At 40.1% G+C, this 26175-nt stretch overlaps 1 protein-coding gene across 1 annotated transcript in view; it reads left to right on the plus strand.

The window, feature by feature from the left end:
* The window catches only part of Impg2 (interphotoreceptor matrix proteoglycan 2), a 57291-nt gene extending 42441 nt beyond the window's left edge, over positions 1-14850 (plus strand). The window contains exons 13-19 of the mRNA XM_038345908.1: positions 3464-3767; positions 5012-6297; positions 7195-7414; positions 10635-10845; positions 12781-12969; positions 13889-14090; positions 14718-14850. Of these exons, the coding sequence (XP_038201836.1) occupies positions 3464-3767; positions 5012-6297; positions 7195-7414; positions 10635-10845; positions 12781-12969; positions 13889-14090; positions 14718-14801 (2496 nt within the window). The 3' untranslated portion in view covers positions 14802-14850. The remainder of the gene's footprint in view (positions 1-3463; positions 3768-5011; positions 6298-7194; positions 7415-10634; positions 10846-12780; positions 12970-13888; positions 14091-14717) is intronic.
* Positions 14851-26175: the final 11325 nt, after the last annotated feature.

Below are 26175 nucleotides of genomic sequence, written 5' to 3' on the forward strand. Positions count from 1 at the left end.
TTGGGATTCCATGGGATTCTACATCAAGAAGATCAGAGTCCAGTTAAACCTGGAAACAGCTTCAGCAACAGTACAAAGTGGAGAAACCTTTTCCCTATCTGTCCCCATCTCAATAACTCCTCTCTTGAAGTCCATCCAGAATGTAGACGCAAGGTTACCTACAGCGCCTCTTCTAATCCCATCATCCCGGGACATCTCTAACCTGTGATGGCAGTTAACAAGTACGAATTAAAGATTTTGGGGATGACCATAGAGGACAGTCTATAAAGGGCCTGTCACTCAAACATGACAAATTTTGTTCACATTCCCAGCATCCACATAAAAAAGTGGGTGTGGCAGTGCTCATCTGCCACACTAGTGCTAGAACAGGGGTGCAACAGGGTCCCCAGAGCTCGTTAATATAGACTGTTGGTGAACTCCAGATTCAATGAGAAACCCTGTCTCACAAACTAAGATAGAGAGTGAAAGAAGAATATATGTAGCATCAGCTTCTAGACTCCACATCTCCATACTCCCAGCCCCAAACACACACACACACACACACACACACACACCCACACACACACACACACACACACCCCATACAGTGAAAAGACAAGATTTTCTTTATCAGCCAGAGGTTGCCAGTTGGTACCATTTAGCTGGATTCAGAATGGAACATGTATTTTGAAACTAATTTTAAAAAGTTAGTGTCTAAACATTAGGTCTTTTACATAAGAATGCAGATTTTTATTTTCTTTTGAGACCTAGGAACAGCTGATACCATGAAGTCCCCATTCCCTTTTGTCCCAAAGTTGTCAGAGTGTTGCTGTGGCTGTCAGCCAAGGATGGCAAACACTGACTAACTGGGCTTATCATTCAGTCACGCTGTGGTGCTCCATTGTCCCTGCAGCCAAACTCTTTATGAGAAGTGACAGCTGCAGGAAATTAAGTAACCATTTAAGGAGGCTAGAGTATGTAAAAATTATTAATATATAATATCATGTATATGTGCGGAGTAAATGTTTTTGTCGACATGCGTTATGATCAAATAAGGGTAACTGGTCATCTATGACCAAATATTTATCATCATTATGTATGTTGGAGATAATTGACCTTAGCTTTTTGAAATGGGCCACAGGTTGTTGGTTAACTATAGTCGTTCTGCTATGCTATAGAATACTAGATCTTTTTCCCTCTAACTGTGATTTTATACCATGAACCTCGATCTTTAGATTCCTTCTTATCCTACATTTCCTAGTCTCTGGTGCCACTATTGTATTCACCACATCTATAAATCCCAGTTGATTTGTTAGCTTCTAGTATTTATGGGAACATGAAAGAGTCAGACATTGTAATGCTTATGAGTGGCAAAATGACATAACCATTATTGACTTCAAATATACAGTTATTGCTTGCTTCCTTCTTATCTGTAATGTTTTACTTTATTAGAGAAGTGACATTTGTTATTAAAATTAACATTGTAGACTTCTTTAGAGGTGGGAAGATTAAATTTGGAAGTTCCTGGCATCCCAGTTATGAAAACCACTTGTTTTTCACTGTCTTCTTCAGAACTAGAAAGTTTTTCACATGGACATTAGAACCAGTGAAACTGACCAGTATAACATTAAATGCTGAATTAAAAAGAATTTGTGAGTTGAATTTCTTACTAGAAGCATCTATTGATACAATAAAGAAATCACCCATCTAAGTTCTAGTGGGAGAAATAGCAGTACTGGAAAACCCAGAACCATGGCTTTAAATTCTGATGGTTCCTCTTTTTTTTCTTCTTCTTTTTTGTGATTGTTTTGGCCATTTAACTCCTATGAACATCTCTTTATCTGTAACACACAAGACATGATTGGATTACCTGATTCTAGAGTCTTCCTAGGTTTAAAATTGATACATTTATATTTTGACATACATGTGTATACTCCGCTCTCCTCCCATTCCTGAAGAATGGGTTGGTAAACTCCCTGAGCCTTTTGCAAATTAATATAGCCCTTGACTTCCTTTTTTCTTTAACATTCAGGATTTCAATTCATTATCCTATTGTTTATTAATTAAACTCTTACTCTCTCCTTCAAATCCATTCAGAATAACTTAGACATTTTAAGGCAAAGTCCAGGGCAGCTTTGTGTGTCTGTGTGGTGCTGAGTTACACAGGTATACCTTGCATACAGGTCAGCAATTACAAGTCACTTACACTGCACAGTTATTTAAGACTAACTGTGCTACCCATGGTCCCAGGCTCCCAAGATGCTATGGTTGACTATGTGAGTGCTGAACGCTGTCTGTCTGATGAGATCCCCTCTACGACCAGTCTTCCTCTCTTCAGGGTCACACCTGTTGGAGAGCCCACACCTGTTGGAGAGGAGGGTATTTTTCTCCCCGTCTTGGAATTTTTCACTTTTTCCCTACCTCATTTGCTGTTGCACCTCATCATTTGAGGATGGCCTTCCGCTTCCTCCTTCACACGCATGCATTTTCACTTATACCGTACATTTTACTGCAGCTAACTCAGCTTATTAGAATATTGGACTCTGGAGATGGGAGAGATGGTTTAACAGTTAAGAGCACTTGCTACCTTCCCGGGGACCTGAGTTCAAGTCCCAGCACCCACATGACTCCTTACAGCCATCTCTAACTCCAGTTCTTGGGTATCCAGGGCCTCCTCCTGGCCTCTGTGGGACCAGGCATGCATGCAGTGCAAAGCATTCATTCATGTAAACTAAAAATAAAGAAATCTTAAAAGAGGAATATTATATGCCAGGCTAATGTCTAACATAGATTAAAACTACCACCGCATTATGACTCTTTTATTTATTAACAATTTCATCAATTAATTTCTTTTACATAGAGTAGCTTTCATAAGATTAAATAAATAGCACATTCAACAGTTGTATTTCTGTCTACTTTCTATATCTAAAGCCAAATGTTAATATAAAGTTTGGTGAAAGAGAAAAGTACATTTGAGGCATGCAGCAATTTCATAAGTATGTATTTTTATTTGAAACAGCAGCCCACATTGAGATATGATGACATTTTTCATAAAAAAATAAAGGTCCCTAATTAAATGTCTCTCAAAATGATGGATAAAATTGTTAATTTTTCCTTCATGTTGTGGGTAGTATGTTGAGGTCTGTGCCAAAAGAAGTTATATATATTGCTAACTTCTATGTATTTAAAGTCATTTATGCCAAAAAGATAGAAGGAAACGAAACACCCAAAGCCAGAGAAGCAGTTCTCTCTCAAGTGTTCACGTTGTTTCAATTCTTCTAAATACAGCGTTTCACCTGGCCATGTCGCAGGTGAATTCTAGGAGGCTACGTAGGTACTCTGTAGATTTTCAGACTAGTAGTTTGCTGAACTGGGATTCGATCCCAGACTCCTTCAAGGACTCTTGTGTTCCTCCCACCCAGTATTTCCTTTCCATGTGGTTCTTTTCTTTCTGATGTGATGTAGCCTTTTTCTCCCTCCCCAGGATAACACTATTCAAGCTGAATGGCTCTCAGCAGATGAGTCCACCACCACCAGCATCTCACCACCTGGTTTCAGCTCTGGTCCTCCCTCAGCCACTGGCAGGGAACTCCGGGAAACAAGTGCTTTGGGTGATTCGGGGTCTACACCTAAATTAGCTTCTCCCTCGAAGGTGGTCCTCAGTTCTTCCCCGGAGGTTTTAGAGGGTAGCCGCTTGACTCTCCATTCTGTTACCCCAGCAGTGCTTGAGATGGGCTTGCCTGTGGCTTCTGAGGGAAGGACTTCTGGCGCCTCCATATTAGAAGATGGTGAGAAACTTGAATCACTTTTCATAATTGTCTTCTGACTCGGGGGACAAGGGCTTTAGAGAGATTCTAGTGGAGAGGAAAACAGGGTAGCGTCCCTTAGGGAGAAAACGTCTTTGGAAATGTGCCTGAGAAGAAAAAACAGATTTAAGTAGTCAGACTGGAAAGTAAAAATCACTGTATCTTAAGAAATGGACTTGGGGAAGTAGGGTGGAGATCATTTAAGAGATATTTTGAAGGTCATATTGAAGGATATATAATTAAATTACTGTACCTACTACTAACAAAGAACTCTGCCTGCTTGAATATAGTGAACTACATTAAAGAAGATTATTCCAGTATGTTCTAATAAGATTATGGGAGAAGCTCTAAGGAGTTTAGGTTATAGTTATATTGAGGAGAATATAAACTAGGAAAGTCACAGAGAAATAGAGGTGGAAACAAAATAGTTAATCCTCTAGATCAGTGGTTCTCAGTATGTGGGTTGTGACAATGATCCTTTCTCAGAGGTCACCTAAGACCATTAAAAAGCACAGATATTTATATTACAGTTCAAAATTGCAGTTATGAAGTAGCAATGAAATAATTTTATGGCTGGTGGCAACCACAACATCAGGAACTATATAAAAGGGTCACAGCATTAAGAAGGCTGAGAACAATTTCTCTGAATGTTGTGGGATAGACTGTATGTGTGAAAGAAAAATTGAATAAAGATATAAATAATGGGTCTAGAATTTTGAAAATGAGGGAACTATAAAGGATAAAGACAATAAACATAGAAGAGAAAGAGAAATATAACATCCAGAAAAAAAATTTTCCATAAATTTCTAGTGGATTCTATCTGTGTTTTTCAATAAGGTTAATTCTTTATTTTCATTGGACAAAAAGGCAAGTGCTTGATTATTATTTCAATAATTAAATCTTCACCTCAGAGGGGTGGATTGTATTTGTGAATGCTTGTCCCTCACTATGAATTTATGATCATATATCCTGTAGTGTAAATATTAAGTCAAGTGCTTGAGGGTTGTTTCAGTAATTAAAATTTCAGCTCAAAGAAGTGGGTTATGTTCATGAATTCTTATGCTGCACTATGAATTTTTGATCACATCTTCCTGTGGTATAGATATTAGAGGATTAAAGGTCAGAATTGTCCCTGGTAACTGGAGGAAATAGGTAGCTAGTTTTATTGGAGAACAAGGGTTTAATTTTATAGATTATACTACAGAAAACATTTTTTTTTTTTTTAGGATTAGCCAATATTGAAGAACCAGAAGATGCTTCTATGGATGTAGTGCCTTCAAGCTCATTAATTAAACCTGTCCCAAAAGAAACAGTACCACCCATGGAAGACTTTGGCATGACTCTCTTGACACCTTCACCACATCTGACCTCTTCTGTCATAGAAGACCTTGTTAAAGACAAAACTGTACCTTCTGGCTTGGATTCCTTGACTTCCAAAGTCACAGACCGACTGGACCTGAGCCCATGGTTTCCAGACACCTCTGAAGAAAATGAGTTCATTTATGAAAGTGGTTTGGGCTCTGGGTCTGGGAAAAATGTGGATCTGATTACTTGGCCACGGAGTGAGACTTCACCAGAGAAGACCACTGAAACACTGTCAAAGTCGAGGCCTGAAGATGAGTATGTACTCTTGCCAAGTGAAGGTCTAGAAAAATTACATATAGATGGCAGAGTAGATTCCACAGAACAAAGTACTGAACCTTCAGAGCATAGAGATAGTGATAGATCCACCAGTTTTGCGGAGGAAGAACCCCTTGGTGGATTTACTTTACCCATCTTGGTAGAGTATGCAACTCAGGCCACATCTCTGTCTTTTCCTAAGCACACATCAGACGCACCAGACGCTGATTCTTACTCAGCTACCAAAGCATCCTCTTTACTGGCAGCTCCAACAACCTCTGCTTCCACTGAGCAAACAGAGGGAGTGAATATCCTTCCAAAGGAAGATATGGTGCAAACAGAACCATCCAGCCATGAAGGGCTTCACAGTGAAATTTTGGTGGAGAAGCCAGATATGCAACCTGTGTGGACCATATTGCCAGAATCAGATATAGTTTGGACACGAACTTCTTCCTTAGGGAAATTGTCCAGAGACACATTGGCAAGTACTCAAGTGAGCACTGACAGGCTCTGGTTGAAAACTTCCATGACACAGTCTACTGAATTGCCTCCAACAACCAGCTCCACCCAGCTAGAAGATGAAGTAATAATGGGCGTACAGGATATTTCATTAGAACTAGATCGGGTAGGCACAGATTACTATCTGCCTGAGCTAACACCAGAACAAAATGGCAAGGTTGGTAGCTATGTGGAAATGTCTACAAATGTTCGCTACACAGAGATGCCTATTGTGGCTCAGCCCACAAATGGAGGTGACTTGAGTCACACCCAGACTGCAGGAACATTGGTGGTGTTCTTTAGTCTCCGAGTGACAAACATGATGTTTTCAGAAGACTTGTTTAATAAAAACTCTTTGGAATATAAAGCCCTGGAGCAAAGGTTCTTAGAACTGGTAAGCATAGATTGTAAAACACGAGTAGTAGAGAATGTTATGTGAATCCCATCCTGTCCTCAGCACACTAAGTCAGAGTCCAGAGAAGTGGTTTTCCATGGGCATTGATGTCCTCTTACCAGGCAGCACCATGGCTTTGGCTGATAGGCGAACAATAAGGCAGGTGACTTCAAGAACTGGAAACATGGCGTCGGAGTGGCGTGAGGTTAGATGTTGGAGATTATATGGCAGGGATTCTGTGACCGAACTAAAATATGAAAGGAACTCTCAAACTCACTGTGAGACCCATCTTTTGTGGATGCTCATTTCTTCATTGTTGGGGCCCTTCAGTGAAACAGAGGGAATAAACCCTAAGCATCTAGAATGGTTTATGAGTTCCATAAAGTTTCTAAATACATCATGAAGATCTCATGATATTCATAATTTATACAATTAAACAATTCCTATTTATTGATTTTTTTAGTTGCTGTATAAAATAAAGGTTTTCATTATGGCATTTTATACATACATATTGTTATATTTTGCTCACACTCAGTCTTACATTCCATTCCTTTGTCTTTCATCAACCTCCCACTAGTCTACCTCATCTTCCCAAATAGGCCTCTTCTGTGTGTGTGTCTTATTTGTATATGCATAGGACATGGGGAGCAGTCATGCATGATATGTATGTACATATAACATGTGTGTGCTGTTAAATCTAGTTAGTTATATGAAGAAAATTGGATACTTTCTCTTGCAGGGACAGAAGGTTTTACATTTTGTAGAATACATACTAAAAAGAAAAAACTCACACGAGCATTCTTTTTGTTTGCTTTTGTATGTTTTATCGCCTTTCTGGTGTGCATTCAACAAAGCTTTAAGTATTGGCAGTGAGCATGATTGTTTTGCCATTTCCAGTTGGTTCCCTATCTTCAGTCGAATCTGTCGGGGTTCCGGAACTTAGAAATCCTGAACTTCAGAAATGGCAGCATTGTGGTGAACAGCCGAGTGAAGTTTGCTGAGTCTGTCCCTCCAGATGTCAACAATGCCATGTATATGATTCTGGAAGATTTTTGTACTACTGCCTACCAAACCATGAACTTGGATATTGATAAGTACTCCCTGGATGTGGAATCAGGTAACCATAGTGCCTATCATCTGAGGTTTCTTAATAGAATCCAGTAACTATTCTTGTGTGTTTTATTTCCCATTGAGTCAGAGTAAATCTGATATTTACAGGAAAAAAGAAGTACTGCATCATTCACGATCCCACATCTTGAAATTAGTGCAGTAAGTGTCTCAAGGGAATCTCACATGTCGAGCCGACAATGGTTGCTTACAAAGGTTTACAAAACAACTATTATGTTTACCTCCCAGGCCTTTTCCTACACATTCTTTCCAGGTCTCTTTCACTTATTCTGCTTTTGCTTTGTTTCCATGTTGCCATGACCCTAAATGTGTTTTCTTTCAATAGACAGTATATAGATAAACACTTTAAGTTTCTATATTGATTCCCTTTAAGTTTTATACCAGTATGTCTGCATTTTTGTGTGTGGTTGTTGAACTTGGGGCTTCCACATGCTAGACAAACCACCACTGAGCTACGTCCTCAGCCATCTGTATTTGAGACAGGCTCATCAAAGTTGTCCAGGCTGGCTTTGAATTACCTCTGCAGGATAAGCAGGCCATAAATTTGCAACCCCCCATCTCATCCTTCCAAGCAGTTGGGATTACAGCCCTGAGCCTCAAATCACCAGACCTTGCTTTACTTAACTCCTTGTTGCTCTGTACTGATCAGGCTTCTCTGAGAAGTATTATTTAATTGCTGGACAATCCCTGCTGGAGTGTATTTGACATATTCTATGTATACTAAATTGAAAGGATTTAAGAGTGGATTCTTACTTTGTGCATCCTTCTACTCTTCATTTAATCTGTGCTTCTCAGTCTCTACCAGAAACCTAGGAAAATCTGGGAAGTCACTCTTGATTTGGTAGTTCCCATCACCACAACGTTCAGCTGTTCACCAAGCTTACACTAATACTGAGTTATAAAATATCCCCAAACCAGGCTCTTGTCTCTGTTGTCATGGTTACTAGCCTATCCAAATGAACACCATATCTCAAATTGGCCACTTCTTTCACTTCTCTAGCTCCTCCACCTGCCTTTTCTCTAGACAGCAGCCCTAACACTCTGTAAATCAGCTTTTAGATGATCTTACATGGCTGCTTTATGTGTATCAATTGCTGCCTGGTTCAAGGCCACATAGTCTGAACCCCATCTTCCCTCCTAGTATACTCAGTGATCTCACCTTTGGCTCACTATAGTCCGGTCAGATTGTGTGTTTCAGGTCCTCAGACACCCAGAGCTTTCTGTGGTTTTAAAGGCTTTGCTTATTACTACCCCCTTTGCCAAAATATTTCCCGATTAGTTTAGGACTTGGTTCAAATGTTGCTTCTAGAAATTCCCATACTCCACCCTGGAGTTAATCTTCCTATAACGCTATGGTCATTTCTCTGTAGAATGTAGCACACTTTTATAGTGTTATCTTGTGTGGACAGTGCTTAACAACCATTTCCCAGCTGAAAGTTCCACGAGGTCATGTGTCTGTTATAGTAAGCACTTAGCTGAAACATAGCACAGTACTCTAAGGATCCGAGAGAGTATTCTCATAAGGAATCATTGTTTTTGTTTGGAAGAACTTGATGCAGAGAATACCACTGGAACCTGAAATTTTGTTTTATTTTTTTCCTTCTACACACCAGGGGATGGTGCTTTTGAGTAGGAGTCAGGTGGAATGTCTAGCATCATATTTCTGTCAGCCTTTTATTCCCAAACTTGTTTGAAAATGAGACCTACTTTTTTTTCTAAGCTGGGGGAAACATGCAAGCCTTCTTTCCTTTGAAATCTTTGAAGGACCATTATTCAGTGCAAATGGGAAAATGATTTCGCTAATTTTCCAATATTCAAATCTCCTGTTACATGAGCTCTCTGAGGCTGTTTGCACAGTCTTTGCTGTGTGGTGTGTGGAAGAAGCAATTAATATAATTTGTAAGGCAGAATGTTTACCTTCACTCCATCATTTATCATTTGCATTGCTCTAAACAAGCCATGTGAACTGTAAGTTGCTCATGTATTATATGGGCATTCTATTACCCAGCCTATATAGCTAATAAGGTGTGCCTCAGGACTAAACAAATAAGCAAAAGGATTTGACTAGCTCTCTACATATGAGCAGTTATGACTCATTGCTGTTATTGTGATGATGTTCCCCTTCTACTTTCCAAGTTCTGGAGTTCAAACCCTGTGCCTCAAACATGTTAGGCCAGTGCTCAGCCACTGAGCTATATACTTAAGTCCTAGTCAACTTCTTTTTAAAAAGGATTACAATAGATAAGCACATTGCCTCATAGTGTCTACTCTATAGAAAAGAGAGTCTATTATCCTTTTCCTTCTACACCCATGAAGTAGTCACAAAGTTTAAAATTTTCAGATAGAATTGCTCTACTACATGAATATTTTAAATTATTATTGTTGCTTTATGTCAATGTTTGCTTACGTAAGCGCAACTTGTATTTTACCTAACTTTTTCATGCTTGGTGTCTCCAAAAGATTTGCTTTTATTAATAAAGGGAGACTATATGCAACACCTATTGTATATGCTTCTATTTTTAATTATGGCTCAAAATTAGATTATTTTATGATTACAAAGTCACTAGATAATTATTAGGCTGTGAGGTGAATACCCAAGGAATGCACAGTGGGATCCTGCTGTGTAGTCTCTTATAGAAACTGCCTGTGTGTGTTAGATAAGGTTTTCTGTATTGTCTGTAAGTTCCAGAACAGTGAAAACATTTACTGATTAAAAAATATTAATTTTTCTGGAAATGAAGAGACTACTAATTTTTGATCCTTTGTATATAAACTTCATACTTTCTCACATATATGTCTATGATAATTTCCAGCTATTAGCTCTATTTTCAATATCTCTGCTGTTGTTTCCCCATTTGCTGTTTACCCCTTGCTATTCACTATGGAAGAAAATATGGAGGGACCATAGTAGACCCATCCATAGTTAATATCTTACATCACTTTTGACTGGTTTTATTTTCCTAATTGTTTTTTGTCCTCATCTCTTACCCAGTCAGTGAAAGAATAAGTTACTGAAGACAAAATATTGTTCAGAATGGCCTGAGGAGGCACAGGGATGATTTCCTTTTCTATCAGTAGTTCCTGGAAATCTCAACCACTCCCAAGCCTGCTCTAGGATATCCCCACCTGTGAGGATCTCACCATATTTTCTAGACTCAGTTCCTGCACTTTGATTTTCCTCGTGTTCTCTGGTTCTTTCAATGCTTTAGGTGATGATGCCAACCCTTGCAAGTTTCAAGCCTGTAACGAATTTTCCGAGTGTTTGGTAAATCCATGGAGTGGAGAAGCAAAGTGCAAATGCTACCCTGGGTACCTGAGTGTGGATGAACTGCCCTGTCAAAGTCTTTGTGATCTACAGCCTAACTTCTGCTTGAATGATGGAAAGTGTGACATTATGCCTGGGCACGGGGCCATTTGTAGGTATGTTGCAATTAGAGATTTTGGCTTTCGAGGTTATATATACTTCTGAAGAAAATAGGTTGACAGAATAATTGTGGGGTAGTCACAATAACGTTTATTATGTCTGGCAATTTGATAGACACTGTCTGATTCTCATGTGAAGAGTTGGTCACTCAATAGGCCTGAATCACATACTCACTAGGGTGATTTTACACTGTTAGGAAGTTGTAAACTTATTTTTTGAATGTGTCCTACTGAGAGTACTTGGATTATCTGGAGATCTTTGTAGGGTGCTTTGATGATGAGATCATCATTCTTGAGGTAAGATTTATATGTAAGATCAACACTCTACATGCAAAAGAATTTATTCTTTGAAGATTTTATTTTATGTGTATGAGTGTTTTTCTACCTTCAAATATATGCATCTTATACATGTCTGGTGCCCACGTAAGTCAGAAGGTGTTACATCCCCTGGGACTGGAGTTACAGGTGGTTGTGAACTGCCATGTGGATTCTAGGAACCAAATCCTGGTCCTCCATGACAGCACCAAGTGTTCTTAACTGCTCACTAGCCATCTTTCCAGCTCTTAATGACTTTGTGTTCCTTTTAGCATACTGAGTATTCAAGACTAAAGTAACACAGATAGTAAGGTTTTCAAAGTGATGGCAAATGTATTTTCCCTGAGTCTGTGTAGGAGGAGGCAGCTTGTTGGTTTCTGGCCACCCAGCTAGCTTAGACCCGAAATAACCACACAGAAACTGTATTAATTAAAACACTGCTTGGTCCATTAGCTCTAACTTCTAATTGACTAACTATTATCTTAGTTTAACCTATCTCCATTAATCTGTGTACTGCCTCATGGCAGTGGCTTACCAGCAAACTTTCGGCATGTCTGACTCTGGCGGTTCCATGGCATCTCTCTCTAATTTTGCCCTTCTTCCTCACAGCATTCAGCCTAGCTTTCCCTGCCTACCTAAGTTCTGCTTTGCCATAGGTTCAAAGAAGTTTCTTTATTCATTAATGATAATCACAGCACACAGAGGGAACTCCCACATCAAGCTTGAGATCTGTTTGTAAAGGCAGAACCTCTGAGGAAACCACAGGCACATAATCCAAAGAGACCAATGACCCTTTTCTGACCCTGCCTGGAAAGAAACAAAAACAAACAAAAAATCCAAACATACTGACTTCCCAGTCACACATAACCACAGATGCACAGCTGAAAGAGGAGGGAATTCTGGAAATAATCAGGGGGAACATAAATAAGATGCTAATGTGTGAATGTAAACATTGGCATGACACTCCAGATAGAGAAAATAGTTGGAGGTTATTCAATGCTTTATACAAAAAAGTGTAAGGTTTAACTAGGAGACTAATGACAATTATAGTTTCTTGATGGCCAGGAAAATTAACATTATTTTACAAAGCAGTGATTTCCTTACTATTTTGGTGATTGAAGACATTTTAGTGCAAGTCTGTTGACTTAAAACTTTGAGAATCTCCTTAGGGTGGTCAGGGACAGGTGAGGTGTTAAAACTGTATTCTAGAAGCTACTAGTAATTGAGTGGCAGTCACCTTCCTTCCTTGGTGTATGCTTTTGTCATCTGTAAATGAGAAGGTTGAATGTAATATTTCTTTAAGCCTTTCATATTTTAACCAGCCATTTAAAAACACTTGTTTAGGATCTGCTGGTCTATGTCCAGCATTGTATGGTAACTTTGATCATGGGCTCATTTAACTTGTATGTCTGCTGGGAATGGAACACAGGGTTTTATGCACACTAGGCAAACACGCTACTACTGGCCTATAGCCCAGCACTCCCTTCAAATCTTCAATGAAGATGTACATGATCAGAATTTATATATCCACCTTTCCCATTCCACTGAAGATTCTGTTTGCTGTCATTTAAAGCAAAGTGATTCCGATCTTGAGTTTGGTGACTGTTTTTTTTACAGATGCCGGGTTGGTTCGAATTGGTGGTATCGAGGCCAGCACTGTGAGGAGTTTGTGTCTGAGCCCTTTGTCATAGGCATCACCATAGCCTCTGTGATTAGCCTTCTCCTTGTGGTTTCTGCTGTAGTCTTCTTCACTGTGAAGACACTTCAGGCTCATAATATCAGGAGAGAAAGGCAGAGGCCTACCAGGTAAATAAGGAAAGAGTTTCCTAATGGGACTGGTTGTCTGTTTACTAATTGCTTACTATGTTCCAAATACTTGGCAGAGAGCTGGGTGGAGACAGAGAGCTGCCAAGTTGAAGGAAACATCTGAAGACCTCTAGGTAGTCTGTGAGTAAGATGCTACAAGGCCTGGATGAGGACTGAACTAGAGAGTCTTGAGAGTTTGGTGATTATCGTGACAGTGGGAGAGAAGAAAGTCCCTTTGCAGGGGATGGGTAGGTCTCTTTGTACTAGTGAGGGAACATGAGCCAGGTCAAGGAGGCCCATGTGAATGTCTTGGTGCACTGCTAGAGTCCACAAGAGTTACTTTAGGTCAGTCTCCCCTACCTCTGTTCTTCCTAAGGGACACCCCTTCTGAGAGCACCAAGACAGACGTCCATCACTCTTAAGCTGAATTTTCAACAGACTGAGATCTTATTTAGGGCAAAGGCCAATGAGTTCTTTGGCTCATCAGCATTTAGAGAGGTCATGGCACATAGTCTCTGCTCAGCAAATTCAAAGTGAATTGAATTCAGTTGAGGCCCAGGGCTTTCAGTCCTCCAGTATTTGAATTTTTGTGAGAATTTTCTATGTGGTTACATATGACTATCTCATAGATGTTGCTCTGGAAATGATGGAGCTATGTTTATTTAATGAAATACTATTCACTGGCAGATGTAGTTCCCAACCAATATGTGTCAGATACTGTGGGGAAATCTCATGAATGAAACAGTGCAGTAGAGACACCTGAGACTCATCTAGACATGTCTCATAGTTCCCTTGACCCCACATCTATGTCCACTTCCTTTCCCCTAACAGAAACCTTGTGCCAGAAAAATAGCCTTCGCATAGTTGAGCACCCAGGGGAGCTCTTTAATCAATCATGCGTTTCTTCCCATGGCTCCAGCAGCCAGTCTGACAGCCTGTCATCTGTGGAGAATGCTATGAAGTACAACCCTGCATATGAAAGCCACTTGGCTGGATGTGAGCAGTATGAGAGGCCCTGTAGCCATCGACCGTTCTATAGCTCAGCTAGTGAAGAGGTGCTTGGGGGTCTGAGCAGAGAAGAAATCAGACAGATGTATGAGAGCAGTGACCTTTCCAAAGAGGTAGGAGACTTCCATTTCCATCACCGCATTGCTGGTCTGTGTGAGCATGTGTGTGGGCGTGTGTGCATATGCACGGGGCAGGCCTATGTGAGCGTGTGTGTGTGTGTGTGTGTGTGTGTGTGTGTGTGTGTATGCACAGGCCTGAAGAGATGATGAAGAATATTTAGGTTAGTTATTACCTGATGATGTCTCCCAGAGGATGTAGGGGGTATGAAATTTTGAGCTGGTCCTTACTCCCTACCCAGTGACTTATTTTTCCACAATTAGAAAATTCTCTGTGCTTTCTTCATTCCTCTCTTAGGAATAGATGCTAGAGTTAGGGTGCTTTACATAGGATCTATGCAGAAATAGTTTTCCTTTCTTTTCAGTGGTGCTGGGACTTAAACCCAAGGCCTTGTGCATGCTAAGCAAGTGCTCACGACTGCGGTACATGACCAGTCTTCATTCATAGAGTATCTAGAACTCTATAGGTGGAGCCTTCTGTTTTACTAAAGGGGTGTTTTTTTCTTCAGCTCTTTCTTGGGTATCCCAGAAACTCACAATTCCTTATAATAATTGGATAACCTTTAAAAGGCAGCTGGGGTTTTTCTGATGCAATTCAGAGCCCCCATTTTTTCTTTGTTCCAGGAAATTCAAGAGAGAATGAGGATTTTGGAACTGTACGCTAATGATCCTGAGTTTGCAGCTTTCGTGAGAGAGCATCAAATGTAAGCATTGCAACAGCCCCGCGATGCTGGGCCTTAGTGGTTTGCCGTAAACTAATGCTGCCAGCATAAGCAAGTAATTACTGCCCATGTGTCAGGGGTCTTGTTAATAACTAATCTCTATCAAATTCGTCAGAGTTTATGCTTGACCACAGAAATGATCTCTTTTAAGTCGTCAAATGGCTCCATGAGATAGATTTATCTTATGTGAGAAAGGAAACCTTGGAGATATGAGTTTTACTTAAGAGATGATATTGGCAGTAAGTAGCAGAGAAGATTTAAAACCAACTCACATGGATGTTGGCCTAGAGCCTTGAGCTAGGTTATCATTTCTCTCTTGCTACCATAGATCTCACCAGTAATATGATGCTATACAATATCTTCCATAGGGGGTTTCTATGGAGTAGCCATAAATCTTCCACACTTAAACATAATCTTCCATTTGCTCCTCTACAGACAGTTTCAGTGGGCTTTGGACTACCTTTTATTAAATGTGTCCCTTGCTTTCCTCAGGCTCCATTCTGTCTCTTTCTACTTGTTTTAATCATATCCCTTGGGCAAGTGTCTGTAATTCTCTCTTTACAAAGATAAATTAGCCTGTAAACAGACCCCATGGGCAGTGGCTGACTGTGGTGGGTGACACCGCAATTTGATGTTGGTATTTGCTCCTTCCAGTTCCTCATGGATGGCTTCCAAGCCAGAGCAATCGATATGTCTTTGTAAAAAATTAGGGTCAGGAAAACAGCTGAGGCCTTGATCAGACACCCAGAGCTTCTGACCGATAGGACACATTGCCAACAAAGAAACTGAGGAAGATGATTTTTAAATTTCATATTCATGGTAGTAATGCTTCTAAAAGTCTCTCTGAGAAGGTGCTGACACCTTGCTAAGTGCTGTCCGAGCAACAGTAGCAGGAGTTGCTTTTTAAACCAGAACACCCACTCCTTCCTGCAGCACCAACCAGAACAGGGCTCATCAGTCCTTCTTAGTAGTAGCCAGAAGAAAGAATACAAATGTGTGTGTTGTATTATTTCCCAAGACCCTCTCTAAGTCCCTCAGAGACACCGGCCTGAGTGTGTTTCCTGAATTAAAAAAAATGCATTGGACGGAGGTATGAAAATACATGCCTATAATTTCAGCTCTTGCAAGGCTAAGGCCAGCCTGGGTTGTGTGCTACAAACCTATCAAATAAATAAGTAACGAACTAAATAAAATGTATCAAATTTAGATTAAGAGAGTGAAAAAAAGAATTCGTCCTAATTAATGATTATGATTACATGCTTTGGTTTCTTCTGGTGGACTGCATAGCATTAGAGTATATTTAAAAAGCCCATGAAACAAGAATAGCTTCTGAAACTAAGGACAGTGGATCCAGGCCTTACAGCCCTAAGAGGGACGCTCCACATGGGAGGAAGGTCCCACCCACCCCTAAGGGACTATGGGCAGTTAAGGGTTGCTTTGGGAGGGGTGTCATTCACTTCAGTGATCTAACCACTGCAGAGTTGCTCACATTCCAGTAAATAACCTTCTACTCATGCTCTCTCAAGCAATTGTAACTCAACAGAGTGGCCCACACGTAAGCAGAAGAAAGAATGAAAATGGGAGGGGCACTGTTGGGAAGAAGGGGATGGTGGGAGTGGTTAAGAGAGGGTGGCGTGTGCGTGTGTGTGTGCGTGTGTGTGTGTGTGTGTGTGTGTGTGTGTGTGTGTGTGAATAGGATCAAAACATTGTACTGTGTGTGGAATTGCCAAAGACTAAAAGAATAATAAAAAAAGGAAAAGAAAAACCACGGTTGCTGGTAGGGAGTAGGTGGCATTGAAAACATTCAGGCACATGCTCCAAACAGCATTTCCAGTCTCCATTTTTCCAGCTACCAAGCATGTGGCCCCACAATATGTTAATGGGATTAATTTAGGATAAAGTAAAAACTTGTGGCATTTGTAGAGATTTAAAAAGAATTAGCAGAGAGAGCATGTACACATGCATGCACACCACACACATACACACACACATACACACACACACATACACACACACACACACACACACACACACAAGCCTTTAAGAAAACATAGGAAGCATGGGTCATTTACTGAAGGAGTCATGTAGTAGAGATACACTACAGTAGAAATATATTTCAGCACATTATTGCTTTTCCAATGAACTGTTCTTTATTTTCTCACGGCAGGGAGGAGTTTTAACCGAAATGCCCATTTATTGACACCAATCAGATGCTTGGAGGAGATGGAGAAGGCTTGTTACCTCTGTTCTATCATTAACTTGGAGTTTAAACATGGATGGTAGAAGAGTTTTTATTGAAGAAGAATAAATAAATGTGGGATATACTTCCTATCCCCACTGCAGCTTAAGGGCTTTTTTTTTTTTGTCTCCCCCCCCGTCCCCACCCTGCTGCCAGCTGCAGCTTAAGTTTTTGGAATGTAGCAAAAATTGTGATAAATTTCATTTCTATGAAGATCAAGAGATGTGGCTAAAGAGTTTTAAATTGATGTGAATTCTTATTTTAGGAAGTATTTTAAAAACAAACAAATAAACCAGAGTCAAACCAAAAACCTGAATCCAGACCCATGAGCTGGGACTACAGTGTTCTGCCTCAGCCTCTCTGAGAACTGTGCTCTAGGCTTTCTCTTAAGAACGTAAGGTGAGCCGGGTGGTGGTGGCGCACGCCTTTAATCCCAGCACTCGGGAGGCAGAGGCAGGCGGATCTCTGTGAGTTCGAGACCAGTCTGGTCTACAAGAGCTAGTTCCAGGACAGGCTCCAAAGCTACAGAGAAACCCTGTCTCGAAAAACAAAACAAACAAACAAAAAAAGAACGTAAGGTGAGACTATTACAAAATGGAGTCAGGCTTAGTAAGTCACAGCTTTGTGGCGTGTTTGTTAAAGTCAAATGGGATGGAGGAGACTATGAAGTAATTTTAGTATAGTTTAATATAGTCAAATATTCACCTAGATAAAAATTAGGCCTTTGGAGAAAACTGCTGAATTAAGCAATCTTTAGCTGTAGGTGTGTGGCCTAGTTTTGTACCTCTCTGAGCACAACAATCGAGACCACAGCATTGTTAGTTATGCTGATATGGGCTACAGTTTTGTTGTCAACTTGATACACCTGAGAAGAGTGAAATCAAGGAGCTACATCCATCAGATTGGCCCACTTGATTGCTAATTGATGTAGGAAGACTCAGCCCACTGTGGGCGATAGCATCCCTAGGCAGGGGGTGGGGTTAAACGGCACAGGAAAGGTAGCTGAGACAGCCAGAGGAAGCTATCCCGTAAGCACTTTCCTTTACGCTTCTTCTTCAAGCTCCTGCCTTGAGTTCCTGCCTTGGCTTCCCTTTAAGGTAGACTGTAACCTGTAAGCCAAATTAACTCTTTCCTTCCCAAAGTTGCTTTTAGTTTTAATCAGTGTTTAATGACAGCAATAGAGGAAGCAGAGGACTGTGATACCCTATTCTTCAAGCTTTCAGGAGTAGTACCCACAGATGACGTTTAGTCTTAGACAAATGGAATTGTGTGGGCATTGAAGGGGTGAGTGTTAGATAAACGACATGACAGACATACTTTGCAGATGGACTGACCAGAAAAAGTCATTACTTAATGTGCCCTGACTGCTTTTGAGGTGGGATGGTGTCTCAGGCAAGTCTAGGATCTTCTATAGTTCCTGGTGTATGAAATTGGAAAACAGCACTTACCGACCTCACATATCACCAGTGAGCTCATCTGCTACTTCTCTGTGTAATGCTGTTGTCTAGATGAACTCCCACCTACCCAAGCAGGATAACACTTTTGACGCAATTAAGATATTCTTAAAATTGTCTAGGTTGGAAAAGTCCATACTTTATAAACTGCAATTAAAAATGGAAGTTTTTCTCTTTTTACCTATGCTTATTTTGAATCAATAGTGTGGGGGAAGGTAAAGGCAAAATAATCATGATGATTAATTTAAAGGCACACAGGCAAAAGATCATCATTAATTCAATCAGTTTATGAGGACACCTTCAGGTTTGCTAAAACTGTGCTAAAATTCATTATTTATTTTGGATGAGGTATACAATGGCCACAAGATAAAATACCTGGTTCATTTATTCTTCTTAAGTTGGTTATTGTAAGTTTCACTAATTAGGAGATCAGCAAAAACTGGGATATGAAGAATGAACAACTCAATATAAGAAAACAGGGACTTAGGAGACTAACTTACCTTCATTAAGTTGAGAGGTTTTAGCCAAGAAAAATGTGGATAACTTTTTTCCCCCTAAAATGTTTCCAATGATTCCCAGTAGAAATAGGTGGGGCCAGCCTTCATTAATAACCCAGCTGTGGTGAGTCAGTATTCTAGTTCATTCTGTTCTCAAGTGTGCCGTCAATGCAGAAAAATGATGTAAAGGTTACAGTCCTTAAACTGAGAGTATTGTGTCCCACAAAGTACCCTGCCTGGAGGTGGGAAGATGGGAGGGTCTTATCACGTAGTTGATGATGTAAAAGTTTGCCTGTAAATTTCTTTGACTCATGCATTTTGTAATATGTGACTGTTTTTAAGTCAATAAGAGACAAGTAAAACCACTCCCCCCATGACAGTAAGCCCCTGGCTAAAACATTTCTCTTAACTACATAGTTAGTACTGCAGCCTAGGCCAAATGATTATGAATCCTGAATTTTTTTCTTATATTTGATTAATTAAGGGTGTAGTTGGGGAGAAATCATGTTATAAAAGACTACAGGTATAATTATATGTCTGAACTACTTGGTGATTCCTAAATAGTAATGTGTATATCCTAATACATAATTAATATTGAGTATGATTAATGGCATACTGTTCTTTTTTAATTTTCTTTATGGCAGTTTATCCAACATGTGATCAAATTCAATTTACTATACTACTTTCTTGAATGTTTATAGCCTTAATATTAGTTGATTAGAAATAAAATTTAAGACTTTATATATGTATAAGGATCCTTCAATTCTCATGTATATATCCATGGTGTATCCATTAGTAATAAACATGTCTTTCAAGAACTTGCCTTTCATTTGTCGATTAGAAAAACAATGGTATCTCTTAGCAACAACTGAATTGCAGATACCATTCAAGATGTGAATGCTTTGAGGAGATGAAAATGACTCTTTGATCTTAAGGAAGTGAGATTAGGAGAATCAGACGTGAAGCTGGAGCCTAGCTGCTGTCTGAATTTTGTTGATAGTTAATGACACTGAGTCATGATTTGGCTTCAGTAAAGCTTTACTCTTTTAAACACTTTAGTTTTTCCTCATATGCTTAACTCATCAGCGGAACCAAGACTGGTGAGTGATTAAAGGAAGATTAGGTGGGCTGGCTGGTACCAGTCTTTCGGGGAGAGGAGCAGTTGGCGACCTGTCTAAAGAGAACGGAGAAGATATGACCACATGGGATACGTCAGGGAGAAAATCAGCAAACAGTTATCTGAGCAGTTAATTTCTAATGTGCTGGTAGCCAGAAACCTCAGCTTTCAGGTTTTTTCTCTTGTGTTTGCATGCTGTCTTGCTGGCATGAGGACAGGGGAAAATTCTAAATAAATGTTAGTAAAAGGGTAGAAAGGTGGTTTTGATTAGAGTTCAAAAACCATGTTAAAAAAAACACAAGATGAGAGAAGTAGGCCCAATAAACATCTGTTGATTAATTTGTGACCCAATTTTTAGAATAGTGAATGATAGCCTGGCTGTAAGCCCTGATGAAGGTCTGGAAGAGCCCAGCACTCTGAACTCAAACCTCGCCAACCTGGCCTACTTTCTGGGCTTTATGAACTCATTTTCCATCCAAATTAGTCTTTGATGAACTGGGCCCATAAAATAACATTGAATTTGTCACCAAAACCTCACATCTTGTATCATGCCCACCCCCTTTCTTTTTAGAATGAGTGACTATTTTAATGTAAAAAAAAAAAAGATGTTGAGGAATAAGTCTTTTATAAGTAATATCAGAATGCATGTAGGTTTATGGAAAGATTTTCATTATCCTGAAAGAATAATTCTTTGTCAATATGGTACTTTATCTTGGCATATTTGGGCAAGAGCATTTTGGCACATGGACCTTTCAGTGAGCCACCAACAAGGCCCCCAATTCCTTCCATACCTTTCTCTGCTATTACACATTTTATGTTTTAATATGTACCAAGACTGGGTTGCGACTTTTTTCTTAACTTACACCATTGTTGTCCCACTAAACAGAATTCTTTGACATTGGGGTCATGGCTTACTTATATTATCTTGAAGACTGGAGAGCACTTGATGCAGAACTGGTTTACAATGATGATTATTTCAATGATAGATATGTAGATACCCATTTATTTATGACTAGCAAGCAAATTACTAGTTTTTTTCAAGGAGCTCACTAGTTAGACCTGTTTTATGAATTAGAAACCACTAAAATTCTGTTCTAGTTTAGGAAACACTTTTAAAAGTATTTTAAGAACTAAGATTTACATGTTTATATCTGTTAGTTTTATTGAACAATTTACTGTTGTATCAGAGTAAGTATCTTAGGAAGACCTAAGAGAATATATTGGACTATAATACTCAGATGAAGTAACTACGGTAGTTTGAATGTCATTGGCCCTCATAAGCTCATAGGAGTGGCACTATTAGGAGGTGTGACTTTGTTAGAGTAGATATGGTCTTGTTGGTGCATATATGTCACTGTAGAGGTGGTCTTTGAGGCCTCCTAAGCTCAAGCCATGCCTAGTGACACAATTCACTTCCTGTTACCTGTGGATTAAGATGTGGGACTCTCAGCTCCTTCTCTAGCACCATGTCTGCCTACATGTTGCCATGTCCTACCATGATGAAAATGAATTAAACCTCTGAAATATAAGTGAGGCCACCCCAATTGAATGTTTTCCTTCATAAGAGTTTCTGTGGTCATGGTGTCTCTTCCCAGCAATAGAAACCCAGACTAAGCAGAAGCAGCAGACTCCACAGGAACAGGACTGAGCCTGCCACCTGGGCTGGAGCAGGCTGGGACAATGAACTCCACAGGAGCAGGAGCAGATTCATACCAGGGACATTTGCAGAAGCAGGACTGGGCCAGTGACCTAGGCTGGAGCAGGCCTGAGGCAGCTAGTCCATGGAAGTGGGACTGAGCCGGTGACCTAGGCTGGAGTGTGTCTGAGATGGCAAGCTCCGCGGGAGTAGGAGAGGATCCAGACCAGGGACATTTATGGAAACAGGACTGAGCCTGTGACCTAGACAGGAGCAGACCTGACACAGTGAATTCCACAGGAGTAGGTACAAGGGAGCAAGCCCTGAGGGAGTGGACAGGAGTCAGAGACCTCTTTCGATTCAGGCATGAGTCTGGGACCTATGAGGGTGTAGGTAGGAACCAGAGACCTCTGCAGGTCTGGGAAAGAGTCTGGAACCTTCGAGGGAGTAGACCTGAGCCAGGACTCCTGCAGGACCAACCCCAAGCCAGGGACATCCGCAGGAGTGGATCCAGACCAGGGACATTTAGACAAACAGTTCTGAGATGGCAACCTAGGCCAGAGCAGGCCTGAGACAGTGAACTCTATAGTAGCAGAGCAAACCCTAGGAGTGCTGAGCAACCTACAGGAAGAAGGAGGGACCAATGGGGTAACTGGAATCATGGCACTGACTGCACCATGAGAAGCAAACATCTGAGCCTTGGATCCACTGACACTTGGTAGATTGATCACTAGAGTCACAGACAGCCCCAACTACACCAATCAGAAGCAAAGATGGGTAGACAAGGTAAGAATACACGCAATACCACAAAGAACAGCACAACACCAGTAAAATCTAGTGACCCTATAACAGCAAGACTTGAACAACCAAATATAGATGAAGCAGAAGAAAATGATCTAAAAAATAACTTTAGCAGAATGTTTGAGGCCCTTAAAGAGGAAATGAGAAATTCCATAAAAGAAATGGAAGAAAAGACAAGCAAAAAATTGAAAGACATCAACAAATCCCTTAAAGACTAAGAAAAAGCAATGAAACATATGAGAGAAACTACTCACGACTTGAAAACTGAAATAGAGACAAAGAAAACACAAGCCAAGGGAATTATAGAAACAGAAATCATGAGAAAATGATCAGGAACCACAAATGCAAGCATAAACACCAGAATACAAGAGATGGAAGAGAGAATTTCAAGCGCTGAAAATACAATAGAGGAAATAGTCAAAGAAAACATTAAATCTAACAAAAGCTTAACACAAAATATCCAGGAAATGTGGGACACCATGAAAAGACCAAACCTAAGAATAAAAGGTATAGAAGGAGGAGGAGAAGTGCAACTCAAAAGCATAGAAAATATATTTTAAAAAATCATGGAAGGAAACTTTCTTAACCTAAAGAAAGATATGCCTATGAAAATACAAAAAGCTTACAGAACACCAAATAGACTGGATCAAAAAAAAGTTTCCTTGCCACATAATAATCAAAACACTAAACATACAGAATAAAGAAAGAATATTAAGACCTGCAAAGGAAGAAGGCCAAGAAACATACAGGCAGACCTACCAGAATTACACCTGACTTCTCAATGGAGACAATGAAAGTCAGAAGGTCCTGGTCAAGTTTTATGCAGACATTAAAAGACCACGGATACCAGCCCAGACTACTATACCTCGCAAAATTTTCAATTACCACAGAAGGACAAAAGAAGATATTCCATGACAGAACCAGATTTAACCACTATCTAGCCACAAACCTTGACCTACACAAAGTACTAGAAGGAAAACTCCAACTCAAGGAAGTTGGCTATATCAACAAATCACAGACAATTGATGGTCTCACAATAGCAAATCCCAAAGAAGGGAAAAATACACAAATTAACATCACCCAACAACAAAAACTAAATTAACAGGCGATAGCAATCACTGGTTACTAATATCCCTTAATATAAATGGACTCAACTCACCTATAAAAATACACAGGCTAACAGATTGGATACAAAAACAGAATTCATCCTTCTGCTGTATACAATAAATGTACCCTCAACCTCAAAGACAGACATCACCTCAGAGTAAAGGGTTGGGAAAAAATGGACTTAAGGACAAGCTGGTGTAGCTATCCTAATATCTAACAAAACAGACTTCAAACTAAAACCAATCAAAAGAGATAAAGAAGGGCATTTCATATTAGTCACAGGAAAAGTCCATCAATAGGACATCTCAATATTGAACATCTATGCCCCACATAAAAGTGTACCCTCATATGTAAAAGAAACACTTCTAAAGCTTAAATCATACATTAAACCTCACACACTAATAGTGGGAGACTTCAACACTCCACTCTCACCACTGGTCAGGTCAGTCAGACAAAAAATTAACAGAGAAATAAGGAAACTAACAGATGTTATGACTCAACAGACATCTATAGAATATTCCATCGAAATATAAAAGAATATATCTTCTTCTCAGCACCTAATGGAACCTTTTCAAAAACTGACCACATACTTGGTAACAAAACAAACCTCAACAGATACAAAAAAATTAGAATAGCCCCATGTATCTTATCGCATCACCTAGGCTTAAAACTAAAAGTCAACAATAACACTAATTCCAGAAAGCCCACAAACACATGGAAATTAAACAATGCTCACCCGAATTATCAATGGGTCAAGGAAGAAATGAAGGGAGAAATTAAAGACTTCCTAAAATTCAGTGAAAATGACCACACAACATACCCAAATTTATGGGACACAATGAAAACAGTGTTAAGAGACAAGTTCATAGCACTAAATGTCTACATAAAGAAGCTGGAAAAATCCCATACTAGTGAATTAAAAGAACATTTGAAAACTTTAGAACAAAAAGGAGCAAACTCCTGGAAAACAAGTGCTAGTTTTGGTCAATGTTAGATAATGGGAAAACCTAATGAGGATTGTCCTGGTTAGTTTTATGTCAACTTGACTCAAGCTAGAGTCATCAGAGAGGAGGGAAACTCAACTGAGAAAATGTCTTCCTAAGATTTGGCTGTAGACAAGTCTATAGGGTATTTTCTTAATTAGTGATGCTTGTGGGAGGATCCAGCCCATTGTGGGTGGTGCCATCTCTGGGCTGGTGGTCCTAGGCGCTGTAAGAAAGCAAGCTGAGTAAACCATGAGCAAACCAGTAAGCAGTACTGCTCCATGGCTTCTGCATTAGCTCCTGCCCCGTTTCCTGCCCTGTTTGAGTTCCTCTCCTGACTTCCTTCAAAGATGGGCTATGAATGATGCAGAAGCATAGCCAAACAAACCCTTCCCTCCCAAGTTGCTTTGGTCATGGTATTTCATCACGGCAACAGTAACCATACTATGACAGGGATGGACCGGTGCTGTGAAGGCATCAGACCTTGTTTGACGAAACAGATGTTTGCTCTTTCTACAATGAGTGATTTAGATTACAAATGGTTCTGGCCTGGAAGGGACAAAATATATAGAATGGAATTTTTCACAGTGTAAAGAAAAGCTAAGTTAGAATTATTTGAAAATAGACAGCTTTTTAAAAAGTGATAATTGTTTCAGTTGCCCAGCCTGCCCTAGTGTTTTTCTTTTATCAAAGATAAAACTTTTATATTTTTATTAATTATTTTATTAATTGCATCTGTTCATTGACAGTTTCATGCATGTGCATAGAACATTCCGATTACTCTCAGCTCACCATTATTCTTTTATATCCATAACCTAGACTCCTCCCTACAAATCTCTTTTCCATCTTCATGTGCCTTGCTTTATTTTGTGATACAGAGCTTAACCAGGGTCCTATGTATGCCCAGGGGACTAGAATTATCCATTAGAACCTTGTGGCCTCATCAGTGGGTATGAAAAACTGAAATCATTATTTCCTCTTCTCCAAGAATCTAGCAATAACCAAAAGCTCAGCAGTAGCAGTGGGGAGGACTTCATGAGCTACCCCCGATTCATGACAGGGTCAGTTTTGTGCCAGACCCATGCAGGTTACCGCAGCTTCTGCGAGTTCATGACTGAGACAGCTGTGTCACACCTGAAGCTAGAGACAGCTGTGTCACACCTGAAGCTAGAGACAGCTGTGTCACACCTGAAGCTAGAGACAGCTGTGTCACACCTGAAGCTAGAGACAGCTGTGTCACATCTGGAGCTAGAGACAGCTGTGTCACACCTGAAGCTAGAGACAGCTGTGTCACACCTGAAGCTAGAGACAGCTGTGTCACACCTGAAGCTAGAGACAGCTGTGCCACACCTGAAGCTAGAGACAGCTGTGTCACATCTGGAGCTAGAGACAGCTGTGCCACACCTGAAACTAGAGACAGCTGTGTCACACCTGAAGGTACCATTTCTCTGCCATTCTCTCTAACTTCTGGCTCTTGTATTCTTTCTGATCTGCAACATTTCTTGATCCTTAGAGTGGCTGCATAT

The sequence above is a fragment of the Arvicola amphibius genome, chromosome 10 (genome assembly GCF_903992535.2).
Source record: "Arvicola amphibius chromosome 10, mArvAmp1.2, whole genome shotgun sequence".
Taxonomy (NCBI): domain Eukaryota; kingdom Metazoa; phylum Chordata; class Mammalia; order Rodentia; family Cricetidae; genus Arvicola; species Arvicola amphibius.